This window comes from Scatophagus argus, chromosome 19 (genome assembly GCF_020382885.2).
Source record: "Scatophagus argus isolate fScaArg1 chromosome 19, fScaArg1.pri, whole genome shotgun sequence".
In the NCBI taxonomy this organism is placed as follows: Eukaryota; Metazoa; Chordata; class Actinopteri; family Scatophagidae; genus Scatophagus; species Scatophagus argus.
The window spans coordinates 8,098,627-8,122,452 of record NC_058511.1 but is presented as its reverse complement, the minus strand read 5'-3'; the positions used below and the strand labels follow the sequence as shown (position 1 = coordinate 8,122,452).

The 23,826-nt window shown below is 40.2% G+C and overlaps 3 protein-coding genes across 4 annotated transcripts in view; 2 read left to right on the top strand and 1 right to left on the bottom strand.

The window, feature by feature from the left end:
* Window positions 1–1,279: 1,279 nt before the first annotated feature.
* Window positions 1,280–12,686, top strand: cd164 (CD164 molecule, sialomucin). 2 transcript variants are annotated; one of them, XM_046372547.1, is made up of 6 exons: window positions 1,287–1,524; window positions 2,218–2,286; window positions 7,733–7,801; window positions 8,120–8,224; window positions 9,015–9,092; window positions 9,214–12,686. In XM_046372547.1, the coding sequence occupies exons 1-6, from the start codon at window positions 1,455–1,457 to the stop codon at window positions 9,384–9,386; spliced, it is 564 nt and encodes a 187-aa protein (XP_046228503.1). In that variant the 5' UTR covers window positions 1,287–1,454; the 3' UTR covers window positions 9,387–12,686. The 2 variants fall into 2 exon arrangements, with proteins under 2 accessions (XP_046228504.1, XP_046228503.1); XM_046372548.1 differs by lacking the exon at window positions 8,120–8,224 and having other exon boundaries at window positions 1,280–1,524.
* A 2,654-nt stretch (window positions 12,687–15,340) lies between these two features.
* On the bottom strand, window positions 15,341–19,313 carry cep57l1 (centrosomal protein 57, like 1). Its single transcript, XM_046372546.1, has 11 exons — window positions 19,082–19,313; window positions 18,262–18,433; window positions 17,961–18,149; window positions 17,735–17,856; window positions 17,431–17,544; window positions 17,262–17,339; window positions 16,880–16,969; window positions 16,704–16,778; window positions 16,334–16,596; window positions 16,112–16,256; window positions 15,341–15,891 (listed from the first exon to the last, which is right to left on the bottom strand). Exons 1-11 carry the CDS (start codon window positions 19,100–19,102, stop codon window positions 15,685–15,687), a joined length of 1,476 nt encoding a protein of 491 aa, XP_046228502.1. The 5' UTR covers window positions 19,103–19,313; the 3' UTR covers window positions 15,341–15,684.
* Window positions 19,314–20,757: 1,444 nt separating this feature from the next.
* The window catches only part of sesn1 (sestrin 1), a 46,783-nt gene continuing 43,714 nt past the window's right edge, over window positions 20,758–23,826 (top strand). Inside the window, exons 1-2 of the mRNA XM_046372331.1 lie at window positions 20,758–20,878; window positions 21,991–22,310. Of these exons, the coding sequence (XP_046228287.1) occupies window positions 22,032–22,310 (279 nt within the window). The 5' untranslated portion in view covers window positions 20,758–20,878; window positions 21,991–22,031. The remainder of the gene's footprint in view (window positions 20,879–21,990; window positions 22,311–23,826) is intronic.

Here is a 23,826-nt window from a genome sequence, read left to right as displayed (position 1 = left end):
TTAAATTCTATTTCTTCATTACATGTCATTAGTAGAGAGTACATTTCTAATGTTTTGGCTCCTGAAAAAAACGTAAAAATAAATAGTAGTGATAGATGTACTACATGAGTGATGATGATGATGAAGTACTAAGTGAGTAATTTGTTCAAAATTGTCTATTATATTCTTTAAACTTGTTTGCTTCTCTAAATAACTTATATGTGTATAACCCGCAATATAAAAAAATGAGCATAACATAATTCAACATAATTGATGGGTCAAATAAACCCAACTAAAAAGGTTAATGTAAACCATCATTGGGTCAAAAGGTCACAACCGTTTTCTGGGTTACTGTAACCCAACGTCCCTGTCAGAATAACCCAATATCTGGGTGGATTAAGCTACCCACATGGTGGGTTAAATTACCAACCCATCTTGCTGGGTCATTGTAACCCAGCGCGTTTGCTGTCCAATAGTGACTCAGCACCTGGGTAAGAAACCACCCAATTTGGGTTGTTTTCAACCCAGTAGTTTTTAGAGAGTACTCACAAAATACTTACAGCTGGAATCAACAATAATTGTAATAACCACTCATTTTAAAGCAGCCCAGAGGAAACCTGTGTGAGTACTGAAATTCAAACACAAAGCTGAAAGTAAGGTGGGAGGAACTGAAAATACTTGTCTTTAATATAATGTAGGCTCTGGCTGGTCAACTCATTTATCTTTTCTGTTGTGCCAATAAATCAGTTTAAGTATTGAAAGTGTGACACATAAATCAGAATGACATGGTGGCCTTCGATGGGCCCTGCCATGTCGAAGTGAATTTCCCCACTGTGGGATCAATGAACTTCATCTTATCTTATCTTAAACTCATAGCCTGCTAATTATACTGAAGTGTCATTTTGTTTCGCTGAATTTTATTCCATTGGAACAAATGACTCACACGTCTGGAAGCTCCTAACATTTTTCCACTCGGTGATAATGCAATAGTATTCCCTAAAATATGACCATAAAACATGAGTATAATGATCACTACGTAGGATGGACAGTGCAATAGGAGGCCATGTGTCAGGACGTTATTTTCAGCGTTTCAGCGTCAGTGCTTCCCGTTCCAGGTGTACTTTTTGTCAGGTATTTTTGAGCGGCGTCTCAGGTGGCTCAGTTGAGCAGAAGTGAAACCCGGTGGTTTGACAAACACATAATGACAGAAAAAAGAAAGACAGAAAGAAAGACTGAAACCCCTGCCTTTTCCCTCGTTCCTGCTCACGTACACTCGGCTTTTCTCACCCCTCCCATCTAAAAGTGCCACATGACCTGTCAAATAGGAAGTGAGGAGCTACGGAGCAGAAACAGCATCGGCCAGAAGCGCAAGACGGGAGGAAGCTGTGAAATCTCCGAAGTCATTCTCGACGTTTCTCTCCGCAGATACGTTTCCCCCTTGTCGCCCCGACCGGAGCATTAAGTTAGCCGCAGTCATGTACTTGAGGGTGGTGTTTTTCACTGTAGTTGTCGGTCTTATTGGCGCATCAGCCGCGACATACTCAGGTAAGTTTTTGCGACCTCTCAGTGCTGAGCTAGCGGTTAGCTGCAGCCTGCCGTGTAGGTTACCTCCTTAGCGCGGTTAAGACATCCTCAGTTAGCTGATTTTAATCTGACTCTGTGCCTCCATTTTTGGGTCCCCGCAGGGCCCGTTGGATGCCAAGGCTCATAGTTTGGCAGTTGTCACTCATCTTTGTTTTGGTTTACCATAAATAAATACATAATCAAAATATCCTTCTGGCAAACTTGTCAGTTTTATGTCCACGCTGGCGAGTGGGACTCAAGTTCTCAGGACCAGCTAACGCTTTAGCCTGCTAGCAAGCTCTGTGACAAGATAATTAAATTAGAATTGTGTAACTGTAATGTTTCTCTCGTAATTTGACTTATGAGAGGACACGGGGCTGAATTGTGTAAGCAGGAACCGGACTGGTCGGATCCACTTGTTCAGGTGTCCGGGACCTGATCGGCTTGTTACGCAACAGCCTTGCCTTAAAGGCTCTCTAAGATTCATTACATTGTAATGCCCTGTTGTGTTTGTTTGTTTGTGCTAAGAGATTTCACATTGTTTTTGAAAGTTGGACCCCCATTTTAGCAGCACAGTTTCATCTGGACAGCTGCAGTTTCATTTTGTGTCACATGAAGGAAGTTACCTTATTAAAAACTACCTTGAATAAAATGTGATTTATGACTTCTTTGCAGAAGGATGCACCGGACTGTCGTGTGATTCATGTGGAGCCACCAGTGACTGCCAGTGGCTTAATTGCACATGTGAGTATCTGTCCAGGTTGTGTGTCGAGAGGCACAGGTTGGTCTTTGTGTGTCTTAAATTGTCCAGATGGCTGAACTGATTGGACACATAATTCCTGTGTATGAAGAGAATGCAGCGCAGTGGATGCTGACTTTTCAATGATGTCATACCATTTACCAGAAAGCCTGAGCTGTATCGTAACTGTCAACACGAACCAGTGCTGTGGATCTGGACAGGCTGGTTTGGTAGTAAATTAATTTGCACACAGCGCCATAGGGCGAGGGGCATAGGTGGGGCTAAGTTGTGTGGGTGATTGATTGAATAAGCTCCACGGCCGAGGGGGCAAAGCTAGTTGCTTTCTCTTAGAATCGAATGTCTCACCTTAGTTCTTAATGTGGTTTTATCTGCATATCTTTATCGCCGTTCTACAATTTCTTTGCATTAACAAAATATCTGTCTAAACATGATAGCTGCAAATGTGAAAAATCTGCCTGAGTTGTGCACCACAGAGAGGCCATGTGGAGAAATATGCTGCAGTAGTTTGTTCTTCATCCTAATTTGGAAATCTGCTGGTTGTGATTGGAAACGTGCATCATTCAGTAAAAAGGAGCTGTCATAGCAAAATTACATGACATATTTCCTGTGTCAGTCAGTGGCTTTCAATTCAGTGTGCGCAGGAAATAAGGTCGCAGGTTTTACAGTTAACGCATAGACCAGTTAACGTATTCTTGTTCTTTGAAACTGTGGGTTTGTCACACAGTTTCATTAAAGCAGATATGAATAAAAACAGTTTAATAAAGCCTTGTGATTAGTGGCTATAAAACACAGTGTTTGGTGAGGCAGAGGCTGCAGTAGAAGTAGGCCAAAATGTCAACCTGAGTATTGTGATTATTGACCAAATCTCAAGAGTTCAGTATGTGCAGTGAGGCACACGCAGGTCTGTGGTGATTGTGAGGAAGACGGACAGGACAGGAAGTGAGAGGATGTGTGCCAGGAAGCCTGCAGTATCCCCACGCTGGGAAATGGAAGGAAGGAGGGGGATCGAGGCACGAGTGAGAGGAAGGAGTGTGCGGATACGTTTCTTTTGCCTTGTCATTCTCATAAATATATGCTTCAGGAACAGTTCAGCAAGAGTACGCTGTGATCTCGTCTTATGTTTCAGTTAGGTTCAAAGAATGGAAGATACTGTTTTGTGTGTAATCTTAAACTTGTTACTCATTGGTCTAGCATGACAAAAAAAAAAAAAAAATCAGTAAGCTACAGTTCACTTTAGTAGGACACAGATAGGTATTTTACCTCTCAGGGGAGCTGACCTGTTTGACAACTTCACCAGTGAGAAGCTGTGAGGCTTTGAGGCTGTCAAGAGATTTGAAAATCCCACACCCTCCCTTTGCTTTGTCTCTGCATGTCAAATGACCCTGTAATGCTACATTACTTAATGAGTCATTAAATGGCTGAACAGGACAAGTTAGACGACAATCTACCTGTTCTCCAACGTCTGTAAGAGATAGTCCCCAAGCGACTTTGTACTGACTTTCCTAAGTATCAATCTATGTGGTCTGTTTTTTTTTTTCTGTACAAAGAGTTGAAGTTTTTTTTTCCTTCTTCTGATGTTGCTGTAAATAAATAGTGAGTCACTGCTCAAAGTTTCAGAGAGAGGTTTTGATGTTTTTAGCTTGTTTTTGTTTGAAAATGTGTCTGTTCTAGTTCTACTCTGACTTCTGACACCGGAACAAACAGCTCACACCAGCCTACTGCACAGCATAATGAGAAGGCACAACTGCTTGCCACACACACACACATACACACACACACACACACACACACACCAAGTAAGCCTAGACCTAAAACCTTTCACAAACTCAAGAATGGATTACCTATTTGATGTGAAGATTGCAAAACCCAGAAAGGTCAGCTCTGGTCAGTGGAGATGGCTTTGCTTGAGCACATCATGACCACGCAGCTGCAGAAAGCTAACGCCTACCACATTGTCATTACCAGATTTATCTTCGGTTTAGGGATTTTGTGTAAACAAGCTTTTGGCGTCACAGTCACATATCCCGGCAGCCCACAGTTTAAATGCTCAAAAACGTTACACGTGTACACGCAGGCTCTGTAGCACCTCAAAGTACAGGCCGTAGCCTGTGGCAGTGCTTTTTGAATGCTCTTAATTTTAGAGGCTGGTTTTCTGTGGCAAAATGGGACCTTGAGGCTTTCATTCACACCTCTGTGGATGTACCTCGTGATACTGATGATGTCACCATCTTGAAAAAGGGTGAGAGTCAGTCCTAACGTTCACAGCTGCCTGCAAGATAACAGCCCTCTGACCTACTGGGGGGTGGAAAAAAAGAACCTCCCCCCATGTGGTTCGACATATGCGGATCGCATGTGATAAATAATGCTGGTAACACTTTCAAAATGTCTTGATCTTTGATATAACTAAATCACAGTTAGAAAAGCAGTGAGTCATTCAGTTTCTAGATTTGAAATGTGTCGCTTCTGAGCTTCCTGTTCAGTCACTTGAGGCAGGAGAATGAACAGTCTGGGAAAGGGTGAAAACATACATAAACATGGAGAAACTGCATCGGCAAAGAGAAACAGTAGTTGCAACTCGGCGCTCAGTGACTGCAATGAACACCTGACAAAATAACCAAATCCCATAAAACCTTGGCTTTAATAATAACCACATAATTGGACCAAAAGCCAAGTGACAGAGTCTTGACAGAAACTTTACATCATGGGCTCCACAAACTAATAATTATGATGGGACAGCCATTCAGTAGTTGTTCGGATTCAGGGCAAGCACAAAAGATGCATAACCTGATACAAATACCGCAAAATACAGGCCTGTGAGCTGTGGAAAATGTAACGCAGGCTTGTGAGTCATTCTTGACCCTATTTGGAGAAAGCCAAAAGATGCTTTCGACAATGGCCGCAGACTTACTGTTAAATTGTTGTGTCTGTAATTTTGTAATTTATGGAGAGCCATCTGGTGGGAGTCATTAGGTTCGGTTGCTGTGGATTATAGTATAACAAGCAAGGAATTTGTCGGAAGGCAATTTACAGCACCAGGTGCATGACACCAAGTAGACACATTTCCCTTTATGATGTTCCTGTATTCCAGGAAGAATAATGCCCACATATGAACTAATTCAAGAGTGATTTTTATGACGCACTGAGGAGGTCACCAGCCTTGCCTGTCACTTTATTTAACCTTTGTGGGCATTATATACATCTCTTCTGTATTACTTGAGATGTTTAATCTCAGGACCTGTAAAACGGGCAGGGCTGAGTCGAGTGACGGCAAAGTGCAGCCATGATGGATATTTCTATACGGTTTGTACTATTTTCATTATTGTGTCCATGTCCACTGAGTTCCAAGTTGGATCCTGGTTGTTCAGCTGCCAGTATGTTCTAGACTAAAGATGGATATTTACAGTCACATATAACAAAACAGTGTCAACTCCTCATAGTTTAGAAGTAGGAACCAGTAATTTTGGGGGATTTTTGGGAGGAGAAATGACATCATCATCATCATTTATCAAAATAGTTGCAGAGTCATAGTGTCAAAATTTCAGCACTAACACAAAATATATTTTTTTAATTATTTTAACTCCGCAAGCATTCAGAATCCTATATTTGCTCTTAAAGATACAACTTTTTTTTGAAGGGAGTTTGTACTCAACTGATGATATCATTTCCTGTACATGTTCACATGTCTGATGTGAGCGTATCTGTGCTGAACAACAACAGGAAAGTAAATATCATACGGGGCATGAAAAGAATCACACTGTGGTGTGAGTCATGACGCGCTGAAGAAACTAACACAAATTGATCGGCTCACGGTTGTTTAACATATCGAACTTCGTCTTGCTAGAGCTGATTGATCGTGTTTGTGAATTAGTAAAATTGTGTTCCTTTGGTAAACGGGTAAATAGCTGAATCATGTCTGTGTCCGACTGTGTTGAGTTCTTGTCAGATATTTTGGACAGGAAAGACTTACACGGCAGGGCAAAGTCCCTTTCCGTCACGGTTAATTAGTAATCCAATTTTACAATAAAGAGAGCACACCCAGATCACAGCTGGCCAAACTGGGGCTCGTTGGCCAAAGTTGGTCCGCCATAAGGTTCAGTTTGGTCTGCCAGGTGTTTTTAGCATAAAACAAATAATTTAAAAATTAAAATATATGCTATTTTGTATGGGATAAAAATACATGATTATGTAGGATTCGTAATTATTTATAATTTTTCATAGTTTCAGAAAGGCGGACAGAGTGACACATTGTTCAGGAAGTCAGTCAGTTAAGGCATCCTGGTATCTTTTTGCACCTTTACAACATAATCAAATAAGTGCTTTTGTTTCATGGATTTGGCCCTCCAAGGGGTGAAAGTTCAGACTCCCCTGACCCAAATGAGCAAACTAAGACTTAGCAAGCTGAATGTAGAATTAACAAATAGAAATGTCTTCAGTCTTAAGCAGGGGTGAATTTAAATTAATTAAGTATATTCACTCAGGTGCTGTACAGAAGTACAATTTTGAGGTACTTTAAATTTACACATTTCTGGTGTTTTATACTCCACTATATTTCAGAAGGAATTAGATTTATTTGACATTTTAATTATTAATTACTTTGCAGAACATTTCACATACTAAATGTATTGTCATTTTATAAAATATAATGCAGTGTGACCAATTGAATTAAGAGTAACTTAGACCTGCCACAACATTACAATGATTTTACGTGATTAAACATGAGCATGCATTTTATTGATGTTGCTTGCATAGATTTAAGTTGGTAATATTTTGGATGCAGTACTTTTACTCGTAATCGTTTGCTTTGACATTGCATTGCATGACACTACTTTTAGTATGCTACTTTTACTTAAGTATATGATATAAATAATTATTACACCACCAGTCTTAAACCTGCCAGAAGGGGGAGACAAAAGTTCCGCACTTCAGGTTTATGTATTTATTTTCTTTCAATTATCAGTATTTTAACTAAATCGGTATTGGCAGATGCAGTGCTGATTTGGTAAAAAGTAAAAACAAAACAGGTTTCAGACGTGTCCAACATAAACAAGTGTAATGAGGGGTGCAGCAGGATGGAAGCAACACAATCCTCCCAACTGCAGGATGTGGGCTTGTGTGAGCAACTGCTCTGACCTTCCTGTGGAGGAGATAAGAAAAGAGAATTGCCCCTCTGTATATCATGTTGCTTAGCTATTTATGTGTGTGTGAGAGAGAGTGAGCAATCATCAGATGCAGCTGCGCTCTAAGCGAGCACGAAATTTGAGCATGAATTATGAAAATCATTGAGATCAATAGTGTAGGCCATAATGTTTAGGGCACACACAGCGATGATGTTGTGGTGTTAATATGGCTGTGTAATGAGACCTCTGTGAGATAACTGGATATTGCTCAGTCAATCAGACACTTAATTCATGATACTTTTATCTTTTTCAGCATCTTTTGGCTGTCACAACATGACTCTTATGGCAGGCAACGAGACCTGCATCAATGCTAGCTGCTCAGGTAAGTCTAACAGTGTAGTGCCTCCTAATATCAGACCAGAAAATGAACATTCTCTTTCTCTTTTAATCAATTTTCTGCAGATTCTATTTGGGTCTATTTATGATTTAACTAAGGTGTCAGTTAATGATCAGCCTTAACACTTTGGGTCTGTTGCTCATCTGTCGTCTTTGTTTGTGTCCCCGAGACTTGGCTATCTGTACAGCACTGTATTCACCTTCCTAAAAGATATGATGAAGGGGCGTTGTTTAAAATGTTCTTGTTCTTTTGGGTGGTTTTGTCTTGCTTCCCCTCCTGTCTTGGTGTTGGTTCCCTGCCCAGTTGATCCCACAGCAGCCTTGGCTTCAACTGCCTCCGCAACTACTCCCTCTCCCATTACAGTCTCCCCTGCCCCTGTTGTCACCGCCACCTCTAACAGCACCTCAGGTAACCAGTCCTGAAAAACCTCTGCTAATCTCTGCTGTAGTCTTTGTTGTCCAGTATATAAGGTTTGGAGTGGTCTTGTTAATAGTTTTATTGATTTCTCTTAAAGTTGTAATCCTTAAGAATTTCATGAAATCAAAATTTGTTTTGATAGCAATAGCCATTCAGTGCATCTTCTACTGGAGTGACCTCTATGAAGTAGCTTTAATTGCTGGTGGCGGAGTCCGCCACTCCCTGGCTGGACTCTGATTGCCTTTTGCTTCCACAAGGGATTCAGAGGAAATACTGTAGAAAGTGTTGATGTTTTAATTTAATCTCACTGACTATAGCCTCAATGCTTACAGTTCACTCTTTTTACATCTTATCAGAGCTGCATTACATTACTGCTAATGCAAACCCAACATTTCCTGCTGCTGCTGCTGCCTCACATTGAAAGACTTCAATTGGTGAAGCACATGGCTTTTATTGTGAAGCATTCACTGGAAACTCAGTGTATTTGTCACCACTATTGGGGCTCACTGTGTTTGTTCATCAAAAAGTGTCTACGAAACAAGACAGGAGTCATTTTCATCACTGCGTTGTGTGAAAAATTACTCACCTGGTACAGAGTGAAATCTGATTGTGGTTGCAATTACTATTGTCAAACTTCTTTATTAAAACAATGTGTGTTTATCTGGCTGAACTGTAAACTGACACACAGGTAGAAATCTTAAGGATTACAGCTTTAAACAAGTTGAGTCAAGTCAAGCAGTGTAAAGGCTAATGGATCTGTTCTTACTGTGACCCCCAACAGAGAATGCAACTGTCAGTACTGTTGCCCCCACTCATAGTGGTAACACCACCACTTCTACTGTTCCATCCTCTACTGCATGTAAGTGGCAAAATCTGACATTATTGTAGAGCGAGAGAGTTTTTAAATCCTTTAAGTCCTGTAATGTCCATTAACAAGATTAACTCCAATATCTCCATTTTCCTTTACTCTTTTATCGCAGCTGGAACCAACGCAACTACCACAACAATTTCCCCTTCCCCTGCACCTCACAAGAACACCTTTGACGCTGCAAGCTTCATTGGAGGGATAGTTCTCGTTCTGGGCCTGCAGGCCGTGATATTCTTCCTCTACAAATTCTGCAAGTCCAAGGACCGCAACTACCACACCCTTTGAAGCAGCTGCACTTTCTGATCCGCATGACTCGAGCTATCCCCACCAACTAGAACCTACCAGAGAAGAGTCCCCACTCGGCATGGACTCAAACAGTGTTTTCCAGCAGGATTTCTAGATATTTAATGTTTGTGCCCCTTAGGGTTTAGGCCTGTAGTAGTGCTGCTGTTGCACTCAATACTAAGGCACTCATGCAGGCCTGTATGTATGATGATAATTCACACCCTTTCACACCTAAACACATCTCCAGTTATATGGCGTTTAAGCCTTGAGCATGTGGATCACGTCATCCGGTGCTACTCCCACCTCCTGCCATTAGTCACTCTGCAAAAACCATCTTCCTTGACAGCTTGTGATTCCTCAATTTAAATACACCACTCGAGAGTTGAAGGATTACTCATGTATTTAAAGGAGCTTTCCTGTTGATGCTTGGGAGTAGTACAGCTGCTAACTGGTAGGATTTACATCTTGGGTTTTTTTTGTCGTGATTTGGAAACACTGTTTGAGTTCACAGCTATTCTTTAAATGTGACGATTGAGATGATTCAGTATTGCTTTTAGCCTGTTGAATTGTGGGCAGGTTCCTTCTCCCCCATGCCGCTCTATCATGTATATGTGTTCATAGTAGATGATGTTAAAGAGGTGGGGTTACTTACACTGCAAAGGAGTAAAAGCAACGCCCAATCATCTGACGTCAGACAGAACAGTCTTATTTTAGGTCGCTCCCTTGGCATTTAGGAGTGCTGTGCGTTTTCTGCTGTTGACTTTCCGGGAAAATTTTTCATCTGATGCGAATTATAAGAATTTAAAAAAAAAAAAAAAAAATTAAAATAAACAACTGCCACTAGAGCAGCTCAATGCAATAAATCATGAAACAAGTTCATGTCCCATCCTTTAATCTCCCAGCATTACCGACATCAAAACTTAGTCACTCGCTTTGCTAATGTCGAGCTGGCCCTTCAGTGGAGTAATTAATAAATAAAAAGTGGAGGGGGCTGTGGATCGAAATGTAAGATTGTAGAATATTTCAGAAAAAAAGAATAATTCATTCGTTTTATTAATGTAGATAATATAGAAAATGGGGAGATAAAGAAAATGGCATGCACCTTCTTGATGTGTACAGGGATAGCAGTGAAGTGCCTTTAATGTCCAGTATAAGTTAAAGAGAGACATGGAGGAGGATGAGTCTTTTCTTTTGATTGACGCGCAAGTGTTTTCATTAGTTTATGTTTCTAGGGAAGAAACGGTATCGCGGTGCTGATATTGATCCCAGCTGGACTGAAGAGCATTTTAATGTTACAGAATACAGTAGATAGATGTCATTCAAAGGAAAGACTTGATCGATCTAGATTTAAGGATTTTTTTTTTTTTCTCCCTTCAGTTGAGGATTAAAGGTGCTCTCCTTTTTGTAGCACCCAATACTGCTCTAGAGTTCCCTCCCACATACTTGTTTGATTGAGAACTCGGTTGTAAATTCTTTTGCATTTCAAAACGTGAAAAATGAGCCGGCAGGAAATTTTGGGCCACTGTTAAGTGCTATAGATTGGGGAAAGTGCCTGTTTTTTTCCTAAAGAAAAGGCAAAATTATTGGGCTTTATTTAAAAAAAAAAAAAAAAAAAAAAAAAGATTTTGAGGGAGTGTATTAATATAAAAATGTTGGCCTGTGAGTGCTGTTTGGTTAAAGGAGCATTGCGCCTCTGATTTCTGACTTTGCTATGTAAATGAGAGGATTGTGAATGAAGTGCATAACTATAACAGTGAGTGGCCGTGCTACAGTTCATGTCGAGTTCTCTAATTAGCTTGCTGCTAACTGTGATCTCCCCCTGTTTTATCCCTCCTGTACATAGCCATGTCCTGGTTTTGTTTATCTTCTCGGTTTCAACTTAAGGAAAGGCTAAAATGAAGGAGTGTTTATCAGTACATTTTGCTTGTAGCGGCTTGTAAGTGTCAAGAATGTTGTGTTAAATGCCTCTTTTGTTGTTGTTGATTGCATGCTGGATGCTTGGAGTTGTGATTTTTTTTTTTCCTCCCGTTGCATATGCTCTTAAGGATTTTTAGACCCACTTAAAAACCACTTGATTATTTGTGATTAGCCCATATGCTAGCTGAAAGAATGCCTTGAGTAACAGTGTGCATTAAGCCAAAGTCCTCAGTTTTGGCATGGAAATTAAGCATTGCACTGACGAGCTTTGTTTTGTAACTTTGTCTTTGTAAATGTTTTCATGATTCAGCCGAAAAACTAAGATGCTTGTATAAATATTCAGACTTGAATATTAATAGATAATGGATGAATAATCACATCATATGTTTTGTGTGACCATGAACGGTAAGAAATCCATCACTGCAGAAGTTGTTTTTTCTTTTTGTTTTGCCGTTCATAAGTTAGGATTACATGTTTTCTGCTGCTCACCATTAACACGCCTTTTAACCTGGTCACCTGGTGGCATTAGGCTACAGCCCAAAGACCCAACTATGGCAAGTAGGCTACAGAGTTTTTGCCTTAGCTGCACCCATTTGTACATTCTCTGCATGCGGAGCGCCTTCACCCCAAATTTACAGAAATACTTTAGTTTTATTCACAGCTGCAGAATGCTGAGCTGTGTGACCACTCAATCCAGTCAGAGAGCTGTTGACTTGGTAGCTGCATTCCTTAAGAACACAGCATCACATGCTGACATTGCAGTGTGTCCAAACACCTCTGGTATCCATGGATGCCAATAATTGTCCATTGTGTTGCCTCTCTGCAGCTCCTCCTGCAAGTTACTAACTCAGTCTGTGCACCTCCTAAGGAAAAGTGCCTTATTCAGTTAATATCCATATATACACAGTTGTAGATTGTAAACTAACTAAACCTATTAAGTATCAATGGGATTCATCACTTTCACAACCCTGTGAAATGGTTTTCTGTCGTATTCTGCTTAAAATGTCTGTTTTGTCACGCTCAGCCTGAACTTCGTGATCAAACCCACAGAGCATTTGCTAGTGACAAGTTGTCAAGCAAGTTTCCAAGCTTTTTTGTCACATGCACACACTGTAGTGTCATATATTTCACCTTTTGTGTAAGAGGCCATCAGTCCTGTAGGTACGATTTTTTTTTTTTTTTTGCTTTGCTCACACCTCATTTTGAAACACACAGCCATATGTAGACACTTGCAAGTGCCACAATGCCCCCTTGACATGTTTTGTGCTTCTTTTGTGTCCTTTTTTCCCCCTCTCAAACCTTTTATTTTGTGCCTTGTTTTCTAGTGTTGCCTTTAGTTTGACAATGTAAAAACCAATAAAAGTTTGATTATTGTTAAACAAATCAACGTATTAACCTCATTTGACAATGGTGTCAACTTTCCTGGAGCTGGTAATTTACCTTACAAATTACGAGTGGGATGATGATACACAGTCAGGTCTGAGTTCAGGCTCTGCTTTGTGTTAGCCTGTCTGTCTGTCTGTGTTTGTGTAAAGCTAATGCTGGGTCAACAAGTTAATAGCAAAGCAATGCTGAACAATCTTATATTCAAATCATGTTTGCAATATCCAGACATTTAGGTTTTTTAAAATTCAACGCTCTGATGGAATGAAGGTAGCTGTTTCCAGACTGTTTAGTAAGCTATGCTAATTGTCTGTTGGCTGTAGCTTCATATTTTCAGTGCAGATGTTGGAGTGGTATCTAACTACGGTAAACTATTCATTTAAACCTTTTGTCTCATTTGGATGATAACGTGACAAAAAAAGATAAATAAATAACAGTATCTGTAACTGGCTGAGGACCTTTGATTCACCCCATTCTCACCTTGTGTTGGTCAAACTCTAACTGGGAACTGGTTGGACCCTTTACTTCCAGTGAAGGGAAATGTTAATGTTTCAACACGCCAAAACATTATGGACAATGTTATGCTTCCAACGTTGTGGCAACAGTTTGGGGAAGGCCCTTTTCTATTCCAACAGGACTGTGCGCAAAGCAAAGGTCATAAAGACATAGTTGGATGATGGTGTAGAAGAACTTCACCTCACAAACGGTCCACTGCACGAATGGTCAAAAATTCCCACAGAAACCCTCCAAAATCTTGTGGAAAGCCTTCCCATAAAGCTGTTAGCAGGTGACCCAATACTTTTGTCAATATAGTTTACATTATCCAGCATGTTTTTTTTTAAAAAAAAGAAACACATACATGCTTTATTACACCCATCAGTAGTGACATTATCACGTACCATTCATATCCAATGACAGCCAAGACCAAAGAAACCACCTTCATTCAAAACAACCCGTTTGTTTTTCACACTCGTGAGTCGTCGCTGTGTTGTTCTCCTGACAGGACGCATGCAGTTTCCAAGGTCAGAGAAAGGTCCTGCTTATGTAGCAAAAACTGCTGCTCTAAAGGAAACGTCAGTGTGCACACTCAAGTATCACAGTCCGTACACTTGACCATAATCTTGAACAAAGTGTGTGTGTGTGTGTGTGTACAAAATGTGTTTGTGCTGAGCAGATTGTTATTCTTCCAGTGGCCCAGAGTCCCCGGCTGGCAGTTTCCCAGAACCAAAAGGAGTTTCAAGAGAGAATGTTTTTAGGACAGCCACACTGCAATTTCTCTCTTGTGTCCATTAAATGCCATCTGCAACCCTGCACTTAGTACAGTATGTGCTGCCTCTGTGGAAGCCAACTTTTCAGAAAGCAGTGCACGTGTATTCACACATTGAGGGTGTTAGTTTTCAGCTTCTCTTCATGTAAAAATTCATTTCAGGCAAATGTACTCCACGTTCTTGTTACGCTGCGCACAGATCTCAATGTGACGATGAACTAGAAAGCTGTTTATAGGCAAAACTTTCACACACCCACAAAAAATGCCTTGCACATAATCATATCTACCCAGCCCTCCTACATACACTGCTTTGTGAACAAACCACTGCTATTCAACCTCGCACATAAAGAGGGGTGTGCAGTCACAAGGTATCAGAGCTGCAGGGTCAGGAGGGTGGATAGAGGGGACAGAGATATTGTATGTTGGCATGGAAGGGTCTTGACTTGCCTCAGCTAACCAGATTGCCGTGTCCAGTCATGCTTTGTAATCTAATATGGGAGCACAAAGAAACAATGCATTAGGTTTAGTCTCTCTCCCATACACCAGCTCAATTCATTTAACCATGCACTGAACTCTGAGTCATGCCAAGAATACCAGGACCAAGCCTAGATAATGAACTGAAAAGGCTGAATGCTGATAGCAACAATAACAATCAGCTGTTTTTTGTTTTGTTTATATTTCAACAATTTGTGACTTAACCACTGCAGAGGTGGTTGTGTACAAAGTGACTATTATTAGACTATTAGCTTTAAGGTCAAAAATGCTTCTCGTCAAAAATGTGACCCGATGAGACAATAAAAATGCTGACCACGGCCTGGTAATGAGGAGATAATGTGAGAATGTTATGAGGCAGCTTCACATGTGGTTATTTATTCCATAAAAGGTGGCTGACTCAAATAAACAAAAGAGCCAATGTAAAAGCCTCAGCTACACCAGAAATGTCTGCCCCAGGTAAAGTTAAGAAGAGTAATAACAATCATTTCTGAATTTAAGAGAATTGAGCTGTTTTGACTGTGTGAAATAGCAAAATCTTGTGTCAAAAAGCAGTTCCTCCCACTTGAGCATAGCGATAAAAGCCACATCCGTTTGCCTTGTGGTCAGGGCTACATTTACTCAGCTGTCCAGCCAGCTGCTCTTAGAGTTCACAAAGCATTTCACCCATCTCAATTATAGACTGTTCCAGGACAGTAGGAGCTTGATGCTCCATGAAACATTATAAAGATATGTCTTATTATTATACATGCAAATTTTAGGTGTGTCAGGGGTTAAAAACCTTCACATTTGTACAATAAAAATAGGCGAAGCACTGCCACCTAGTGGTATGAAGTCCAAACAAAAATGAAAGAAAAACATTTGTGTTGACAGGAGTAAAACATGAACAAAAATGTGTAGAGAATAATCTTTATTATTAAATGTTAAAAAATAGATTACCCAAAATTCATATGAGATGAGATGTAAGGTCATGGCTCATGAATCACAGATCATCTATTTATGAAGGACACTGTATGTACAATATTTCATTTAAGTTAATCATCCAGTCAATCACCCAGGTGTTTAGGTCCTGTGAAAAACACACAAAAAACACACTTTATTCCCTCTTTTATTACTAGACTTGTATCAGAGTCCATCTGAAGAGAAGGGAAAGACGAAGGCACGGAACCACAGGGGAGTCCTGCGATTCAGCCAGCTGTGGTATCAAAGTCCACACAGAGAAAAATCTTTAAGAGAAGCTCATGTTTCCCAGGAGAGGTCATCTTGTTTTAGGCTGTTTCTGAACTTCTGCGTTTCTCTGAGAAGCTGCAGGTTGTTCTGAATGGCCCCACTTTTCTTTCCTTTCTTCTTAGCCTTAACAGGAGAAGGAATTGGGGGCTTGATCCCACTCGACTTGTTGGTTGTGTGTTTCACAGCACGTGGTTGGCTTTGGGTCAATTTATGGACCTGTGAAGGGGCCAAAGACAGAAAACATTAGACATATACACTAGCTACATAAATATGGATGGAAATGAGCTGACACTACAGACACTGGACTTAATTAAATTTCTGTTGACATGCAACACTTTCACACATCTACAAAGTTCCTTCATGAGGTAATAAATTGTGCAATTGACCATCTTTACAAACGAGCCTCTGGATCGCCATCGAGTGATGGTTTATGTACCGTCTGCTGGTGTTTGCGGAGCTTAGTGATCTGAGCTCCCTTCTCCTCCATCCTGGCGACCAACCTCTCCAGTTCTCTCTGCAGATCCTGCCTCTGCTCTTGATGACTGGTTGCATCTATATGACTCATCAATTCTTGATGCTCACTGACAAAAATAATACAGACACAAATGATTAAATATGTAAAAGAAAAACAAAATAATAATAAAAAACATTTACTCACAAGCTCATTTGTCCTAGCTCATCCTGCAGAGCCAGGAGCAGGTCAGAAAGTGAGCCCAGTGGCTGATCTGCTTGTTCGGGATCCCTGTCAGGCTTGTGGGAAGTTTTGGAAGATTGAGAAAAGTCTTTCTGGAGGCTTTTCTTAACTCTGCAACCAGATCTCTGCAGAGCACTCACTTGTTCACACAGTTGGGGCTGATGGTGCTTCATCATGTGGAGTATGCTTTGTATGTTGGCGTGAACTGAGTGGCTTGGGCTCGTTGACTGTATGAGGTAGGAGAGATCAAAATCAATCAAAAGGAATCAAAAAAGGGAGACCGTAAATAATACATGCCTTTCAGAGTTCACGCAGAACAGCAGAATTGACTTACCGTCCCTGCAACAAAGGGCATTTTTTTGTGCCTTGGGCTGCTTGGTGATGCTAACTCATCCTGTCCGGAGATTTTCTGAGGTAGAAGACAGCTGCTATCACCACAATGTGCAAACTAATATTTTCCTTATCAATTAAATACAGACATTTAATTAGCTTTATCACTAAGAAAAGTACCTTAGTGGTCTTTTTTGTTTTCCTCTTTGATTTTATCTCTTCTGTAGTAGTCAGAGACAATCGAAGATTGATGTCCAACTCCTTCTGCAGCTATGGAAATGACAATAATACGACGACTGAAGTCAGGAAAATGTCATGTATTTATTTCATTTTATTTTACTTAAATTTTTCCTTTTCAAGGTCTTTGCTGGTAGTTTGCCATTATAAAACGGTTAATTGCATGTAATTTAAAACCCACTGGAGAACATTTAATAGGAGTCAGAGTAATGGAATTTTGATATAAAAACACAAAAATATGAAAAATTGTGTTTTTCTCTCGATTCTTGTGTCACTGTTACTTCAAAGAGTTGGCACATAAAGTGAAGCGTATGTGTGGACTGACCTTGTCTGCTTTCTCCTGCACAAGCTGACGTTCATGCTCTTCTTTCAGTAGTTTTTGTTCCAGAATGGCAAGCTTCGTCTGAAAGGAACATTATGTTGAGATAATGCTCTCATCATTTAGCTCATGATGGCAGGTGTTTATAATAATCAACTGGAACACTGCGAATTACCTCTGCCAGAGCTTGGGTTCTACTCAATTTAAGACACTCTGATTCAAGTTTCTCCAGCTTTTCACACTGAGATTGGGGGTTTGAGCTGCTTGGTTGTTGCTTTTGCAAAGAAGCCTATTGGGCAGGAAAACAAATTTTATAGCGATATGATAACATGCATTATTCCAGTACACACAATTTGTGTTACTCTGTTATTCAATGTGTTTTCCAGACTTCAGTTTCTCTAGATCATATTAGCTTTATAGTTAGGGACTACTTTTAAAAAATAATTTTCTTTCTTTCAGTTTGTGGCTGTTTGCACTACCTGATTCTCCATGACAGCATTCCTCTCCTTCTTAGCATTTTCAACCATCTTCCTCATGTAATCCAGCTGCTTCTCAAGAACCTTACACCGAGCTTCTGCAGAGTGCAGTTTTGAGTCCAACTCTGTTATTATAAACACAGACACGACAATTAACAGAGAGGACCGATTTTCCATAATGGATAATGAAACTGCAGTGGCCTCTCCCTTTGCACTCTCCGTCATTTACCTTTTTTGCTAGAGTTATCTGTCTCAGGGAGGCTGGCTGCTGGCTGACAGGGCACCATGTAAGATGCTGTGACCTGGTGATGATTCTGAGCATCCCGGGAAAACTGCCGGTAGCTACTCTCTGCTTGTTTCCTTTCCAGCTCCAACCGCCGGATTTTCTGCTGAAGGGTCTTCAGTGCATCAACAACAGCTGAAGAGCAGGTAATAAGAACAGAAAAGCATACCCAGGAACTATAGTAGAAGGTGACCATAACAAAAGCACAGCATGAGGCACGAAGGCTGACAAAATGGCTACGTCATACCTCTGCTGTCAATATTAGGTTTAGTCTGCGACGTCTGAGGGCTGTGTATCTGTGGGTCCGTGCTGACAGATGAATGTGCAGAGAGCTCTAGCTGTCTTGGTTTTGGAAGTATCCTGTCTGGAGGCTGGTAATAGCTCCCAATGTAACTGTTTTTTGAGGGTGAATCTAAAATCTACAGACAAGAAGAAGAAGCAGTTGCTTTAGTAACTGTAAGAAGGCTACAACAAATAATACATGTCAGTATCGATTAGTCATTTAATTCATAAAATGTGCATAAAATAGGTCTCCGCAGCCCAAGGTGAGGTTTTTAAATGGGTTGTTATGATTGATTGATATTGAGTCAAACATATTAAAGATATTCAAATTACAATAACATAAAACAAAAAATGCTCTGATATGGGTATGCTATGCTCTGTTTATTCTCTGTGTAAAAGCTTTATAACACCGACTGTCCAAAATTGCTGTTATGGACTATGGACTAATGCTAACCGATAAATCGAACAATCGTTTAAGCACTGCAGCAGCTTTCCGCAACAATGAGGCTGTTTACACAAACAAGAGCACAGTTGCGCTCCTAGAAGCTTCAGGAATTTCGAAGTTGCTAACGTGTAAGCAAAAGCAACTCGATTTATTAACAAAATGACGTTAAGATAATTTGTTATCTCAACATAAAGCGACGATGACCTCCCACTGCAAACACCCTAACGTATTTATAGACTCGATGAAAGTAGCAGCTAACGACAACTTAGCGAACGAAAACAATGCTAAAGCTAATGTGTTAGCCACATTCACAGCTAACGGCTGATATAGGGAATATTACCTGGTCGTAATGACTCTCCATCGTGTCACATAGAGGATGATACTTGTTTCGAAGCAATTATGCATCTGTATCTAATATTTCTAGACTGCTTGTGTAATTTCCAAACGCTTTTATGTAGCTAACTGATTTCTTAGAGCGATTCAGTTGTGCTGTCACCACCAGGCAGTCCGGACTTTTTAAAATTTCCCTCCTCTTTGCCGCCCTCGTCACAGAGGTTCCGCCTGCGTGCTGTTTCCTCCTCCACCTCTCCAGTTCACAATGTTCTAGACTTTTCAGTGTAGCTCAAAATAAATACATGTATCTGCTAAAGGTTTTGTCACACACACCATCAAATACTTTGAGATGATTTAGATCTAAAAAAAAAAAGGTGACATTTTTCAGAATAAAAGTCTCTTCCCAAAAACAAAACAGGCCCACAGCCACTTCACATTAGAGGAAGCATTTTAGCAAGACGGAATTAAAGTACCGAAATACTGGAAATGAATCATACCCAGATTAAACACTGATAGGCATTTAAAAGAAACTCACATGCTGAGAGGTTAGTCACTACTCAGAAGGATGTTTATTTATATGTTTTAGACAAATGCATGTAAATACTCAGCACTTAGCCTTCAAGAAAATCTAAACCAACCTAAAACCCAGTGAAAAATCTAAAACCTTGCTACATCGTTGGCAGGAAAATGTATGTATCAGGAGTAATTTTGCTTGATTTCCTAAATGCATTGCTCAAAAATTATTTTCAAAAAAAGATTGCAATGAAATAAACAGGTTCCTACAAGGTTGTAGACGATTTACAATGGACTCTGCTATATTATAACTTGAACATGGACCTTCATGTCCTCAGACCATATCCTTAATTAATCTCTGTGAATTAAGATAGCTTGATAGATTGTTGTTTGCAAAATCAGAAGTTCAGGTTCATCATGCATGTGTTTGTATGCCCTTTTCATAAAAACAAACCAAAGCTAAATAAAAAATAAAACAATAGTGGAAGCCATTTTACAGATCACTTGAGCTATTTTTGGTTAGCAAAGTGTCTTCAGGCAGTAAATCAATCAATCAGCCCGTAAACATTTGCACAGCAGTATGTAAATAACCTGCTGCAGCAAAAGGCTACGAGCCAGCAGCGTGGCAGGTGTGCTGCACTGAGATAAGAGTTTCTGTAAAACTTCTTCTTGTTTCCTCTGCATAAGTGTGCACCTGTTTTATTGTTGGAGACAACACCTTTGTCCCTAACACAGACTTGAAGGGCATCCAATTTAAACATCTTTCAGACAGTAATGACAACAACATTTCTGTGCTTGTATTGTCCAACTAGCATTGACCGTTTACATTTGTAGTTTGGCAGGTTACTTGAATACAAATGAGGTTAAATACAAAACAAAGTGTAAATATACAATCTCTCCGTCTCCCTCTCTCCCCCCCTTCTGTATGTCTTTCAGTTATTTCTGATAAACAAGGGGGGGGGGGCACTCCGGCCGTCGCAATGCATGATGGGAGATGTCGTTTTGAAGACATACAATCCAAGACATACACCGAACGAAGAGAATTCATCTCCCACAAAACCTTCCCCCGCGAGCTCGACAACTACCCTTCAACCAATCATTTATTAGAATCCACATAGTAACGCCTTAGAAAGCCTATGGTCTCTTCTCATTGGCCAACGCGTTCTGTCAATCAAATGTTTACCCTCAAGTTGTTGCCTCCTATCCTTTCTACCCTGGGACTAACGTTACTGGTCAGTGCTGTATCAAGGCGTCCCGTAGCAGAAGAACTGCACCAAAGAATGTGGATAAAGTGAGTATTTGAGAATGACACTTTATGGTTTTGGTTCACAGCGAAAGTTTTGTGTGTAGGAATGTGGTTTTCGCCGCGGTTCTGTTATACTTTGCTGGTGTCTTTGTTAACTGGCAGCTTGAAAGCCTTGACGCGAAAGAAAGGCAGAGAGAGATTGAATGGACCTACTAACTGACAAGTTGCGTGTTTTTGTATTTTTAATCACGGTGTGTCCAGCATTTAAATAAAGAACCTTTCACTACGAACCGACGTCGATTCATTATCGTTTGCTAAAGCAAAGGAGGCAATGATATTCTAACCGCTAGATTATGATTGCTTAACATCGGTAAATACTCTGTACTTCTTTAACCGTGTTTTTTTCTCACTAGTTGGTGTCAGACCAAATATCAGCGTTAAGATTTTCAGCACGATATCGGTTTAAATCCTTGTACTATTTCCAGATTGATCCTGGCTTTTTAGGGCCAATACCTGTATCGATATTTTAGAGATAACATATAGGCTGCATATATTGACCACATACCATTTATACTGAGGTTATATCTTTGATATCGACGTGATACCAGTCAAATCAACAGCTGATTGAAGCAATATTTTATTGGTGATGAAACGCCTTGAATTATGTGGGTATTTAATTTGTTTTATTGTGTCCTGTCTGGTTATTTTATCCACAAACAATTTACTCCCCATGTAAAGGGGATATAAAAATGCATACATACAAAGAGGATTGAAAGAGGACTGCTAGGACATTTTAAAGTTGAAATTAAACTAAATAAAGTACTCCAGAGTACAAAGTAAATTTTCAATCTACAGTACTGTTTCTAAATGGCAGTAAACACATTTTAGGCATATTTCTACTGCAATATCTTGTGATTTATTGGCTGAAATATACACAAAATGTATATATCAGTGAAGAGCTAATGTCAGGTTTGAGTATCATCTGGGCCATTTATCTGTCAGGCTATAATTCCTACAAAGCGTTTTGACATTTAATGTCATTGTAAGTGCATGTCTGCCCACAGTTCCCCACTAGGATTACATTAAAAACATTGTAAAAGAGTGTTTTGGTGCTGTGATGTAAACATAGACTGTTTCATGTGTTATTTGTTGTGTAGCCTGTTGTAAGACAGCACAAACATTAGTCCTACATCAGAAGATGGAAGTGCAGGAACAGGAGTCTTTGGCAAGATGGGACGGGCTGGGCAGCCGAGATGCCATCTCCAGAACTGAAGCCATGGAGAACATCCACCAGGTGGTCATGAGGAAAGTGGAGGCCATCAAACCCATACCGTCAGGGGCCCTGTCACCCCCAGCCTCAGGAAGCCCTCCCAACAGTGACCTGAACAACATCCTGGCTCACCTTCTCATGCTCTCCAAACGGTGTCCCTTTGAAGACGTCAGGAAGCAAAGCAGTCGGCTTCTGCGGGCCGTCCAGGTAGGAGATGTATATAACTTCTGTTGGGACCCTGATGAGCTTTTTGTACTGTGCTGCATTAAGCTACATCAGTCTGTCATGTATCCTCACATTAGTGTTTATGGTATTGTCATGCTGCTATCTGCTCCTCTCTTCACCTCTTTATAAGCATTGCAAACATTGTGGTCGAGTGAGTACAGCATCAAGACCCAGTGCATGTTTTGTCAAGTGGATTACATTCAGTGACATGATAAGGTGCCATGAACTCATTAACACTGAAACACCACGGGATCCAAGGCCATCACAGCTCTTCGACCACATGCAAACATGCACAAAGAAGAGCAAGTTAGAAATTTGTATCAACAGTTTTACTGGTACACAGAAAAAATACAGGTCTTCACAGTAAATTATACTGTATTGGTGATAGTACACAGATTTTGATGGATTAAAATTCTGCAAGACATTGCTTTCACTTTCATACCTGGAGGAGACTTATTCATTCTGCACATTTAGGATGTAAAACTTGTGTGTTAAAATTAACTCTTCTGCAGTTTCATTAAAAATATATACAGTGTTTACAGTATCCATAACTTTACAGTATAATTTTTTGCACAAGGGGGTTTTATTAATAATCACACTGTGAACCCATATGAGTATTTTGAGATGTGTTTACTAAAAATATTGAGTAACGCCCTCCATTCTCAACATCATGACAATACCATGGCCGTTAGTTCTGTCCTTTTTTCAGCGTAGCAATCAATACTTTCTGTTGTTATGTTATTGGAATTTAATTTTGGGGCGTAATTTTACAAAGAAATGAATGGGAGACATCACACCGGACCAATGGTCTTTCTCAAAGATCTGCTCACATAAATATCATACCTTTCCATCAGACAAAATCCATGTCAGCACCTTCAGTATGCTGTGCAGTTTTTGTTGTTGTTGCACATGCAGTCGGGTGTAAGCTGGATTCAGGTCACAACATGTACCTGAATTTGATTCTGCATTCATGTTGTTGTCAGTCTGAATCAGCCTTATTTTCTGATCTCTACCAACACCAGTAAAATTGTTAATAAGTGGACAGGACTGAAATGAATGAATATTCAGTTTATATTTTCTGATGATTAATGTTGGTGCTAAAGCATTTCGGCTTTGTTATATTTTGTCAGTTAAATTTGTCATTATTTACTTGCAGAGAACAATATATTAGATTTATCCCGGCTTTAGCACGATGTTATCTGTGGCCTTTTTCTGCTTAATGAGTCCTCTAATCACATACAAAACTAAGCCTGACAACTTCTGATAGCCTGACACATTATTCTGAGGAAATAGACTGTTTGGCAGTGGCATTAATTCCTGTTTGTGCGGAAGTGGTTTTGGAAGATGGAAGAGCGGGGCAGAGAGAGATGAGAGAGGGAGAAAGCTGCTTTGTGGATTTAGCAGTGCTCCACAGAACACACCGTCTGGTATTTTTGAATTATGCTAAGCTGCATTTGCTGTGGGCTTGCCAAAGGGTGCATTTATGAGCCCAATGTGG

Excerpts from the sequence above, each read along its gene's own strand:
- cd164 (XM_046372547.1), top strand. The coding sequence starts at position 1,455 with ATGTACTTGAGGGTGGTGTTTTTCACTGTAGTTGTCGGTCTTATTGGC. Across the intron at positions 1,525-2,217 it reads ATCAGCCGCGACATACTCAG|AAGGATGCACCGGACTGTCG; the intron begins GTAAGTTTTTGC and ends ACTTCTTTGCAG. Across the intron at positions 9,093-9,213 it reads TGTTCCATCCTCTACTGCAT|CTGGAACCAACGCAACTACC; the intron begins GTAAGTGGCAAA and ends CTTTTATCGCAG.
- cep57l1 (XM_046372546.1), bottom strand. The coding sequence starts at position 19,102 with ATGGAGAGTCATTACGACCAG. Across the intron at positions 16,970-17,261 it reads TGCAGGAGAAAGCAGACAAG|CTGCAGAAGGAGTTGGACAT; the intron begins GTCAGTCCACAC and ends TCATTTCCATAG. Across the intron at positions 16,597-16,703 it reads TGCCCTTTGTTGCAGGGACG|TCAACGAGCCCAAGCCACTC; the intron begins GTAAGTCAATTC and ends TACCTCATACAG.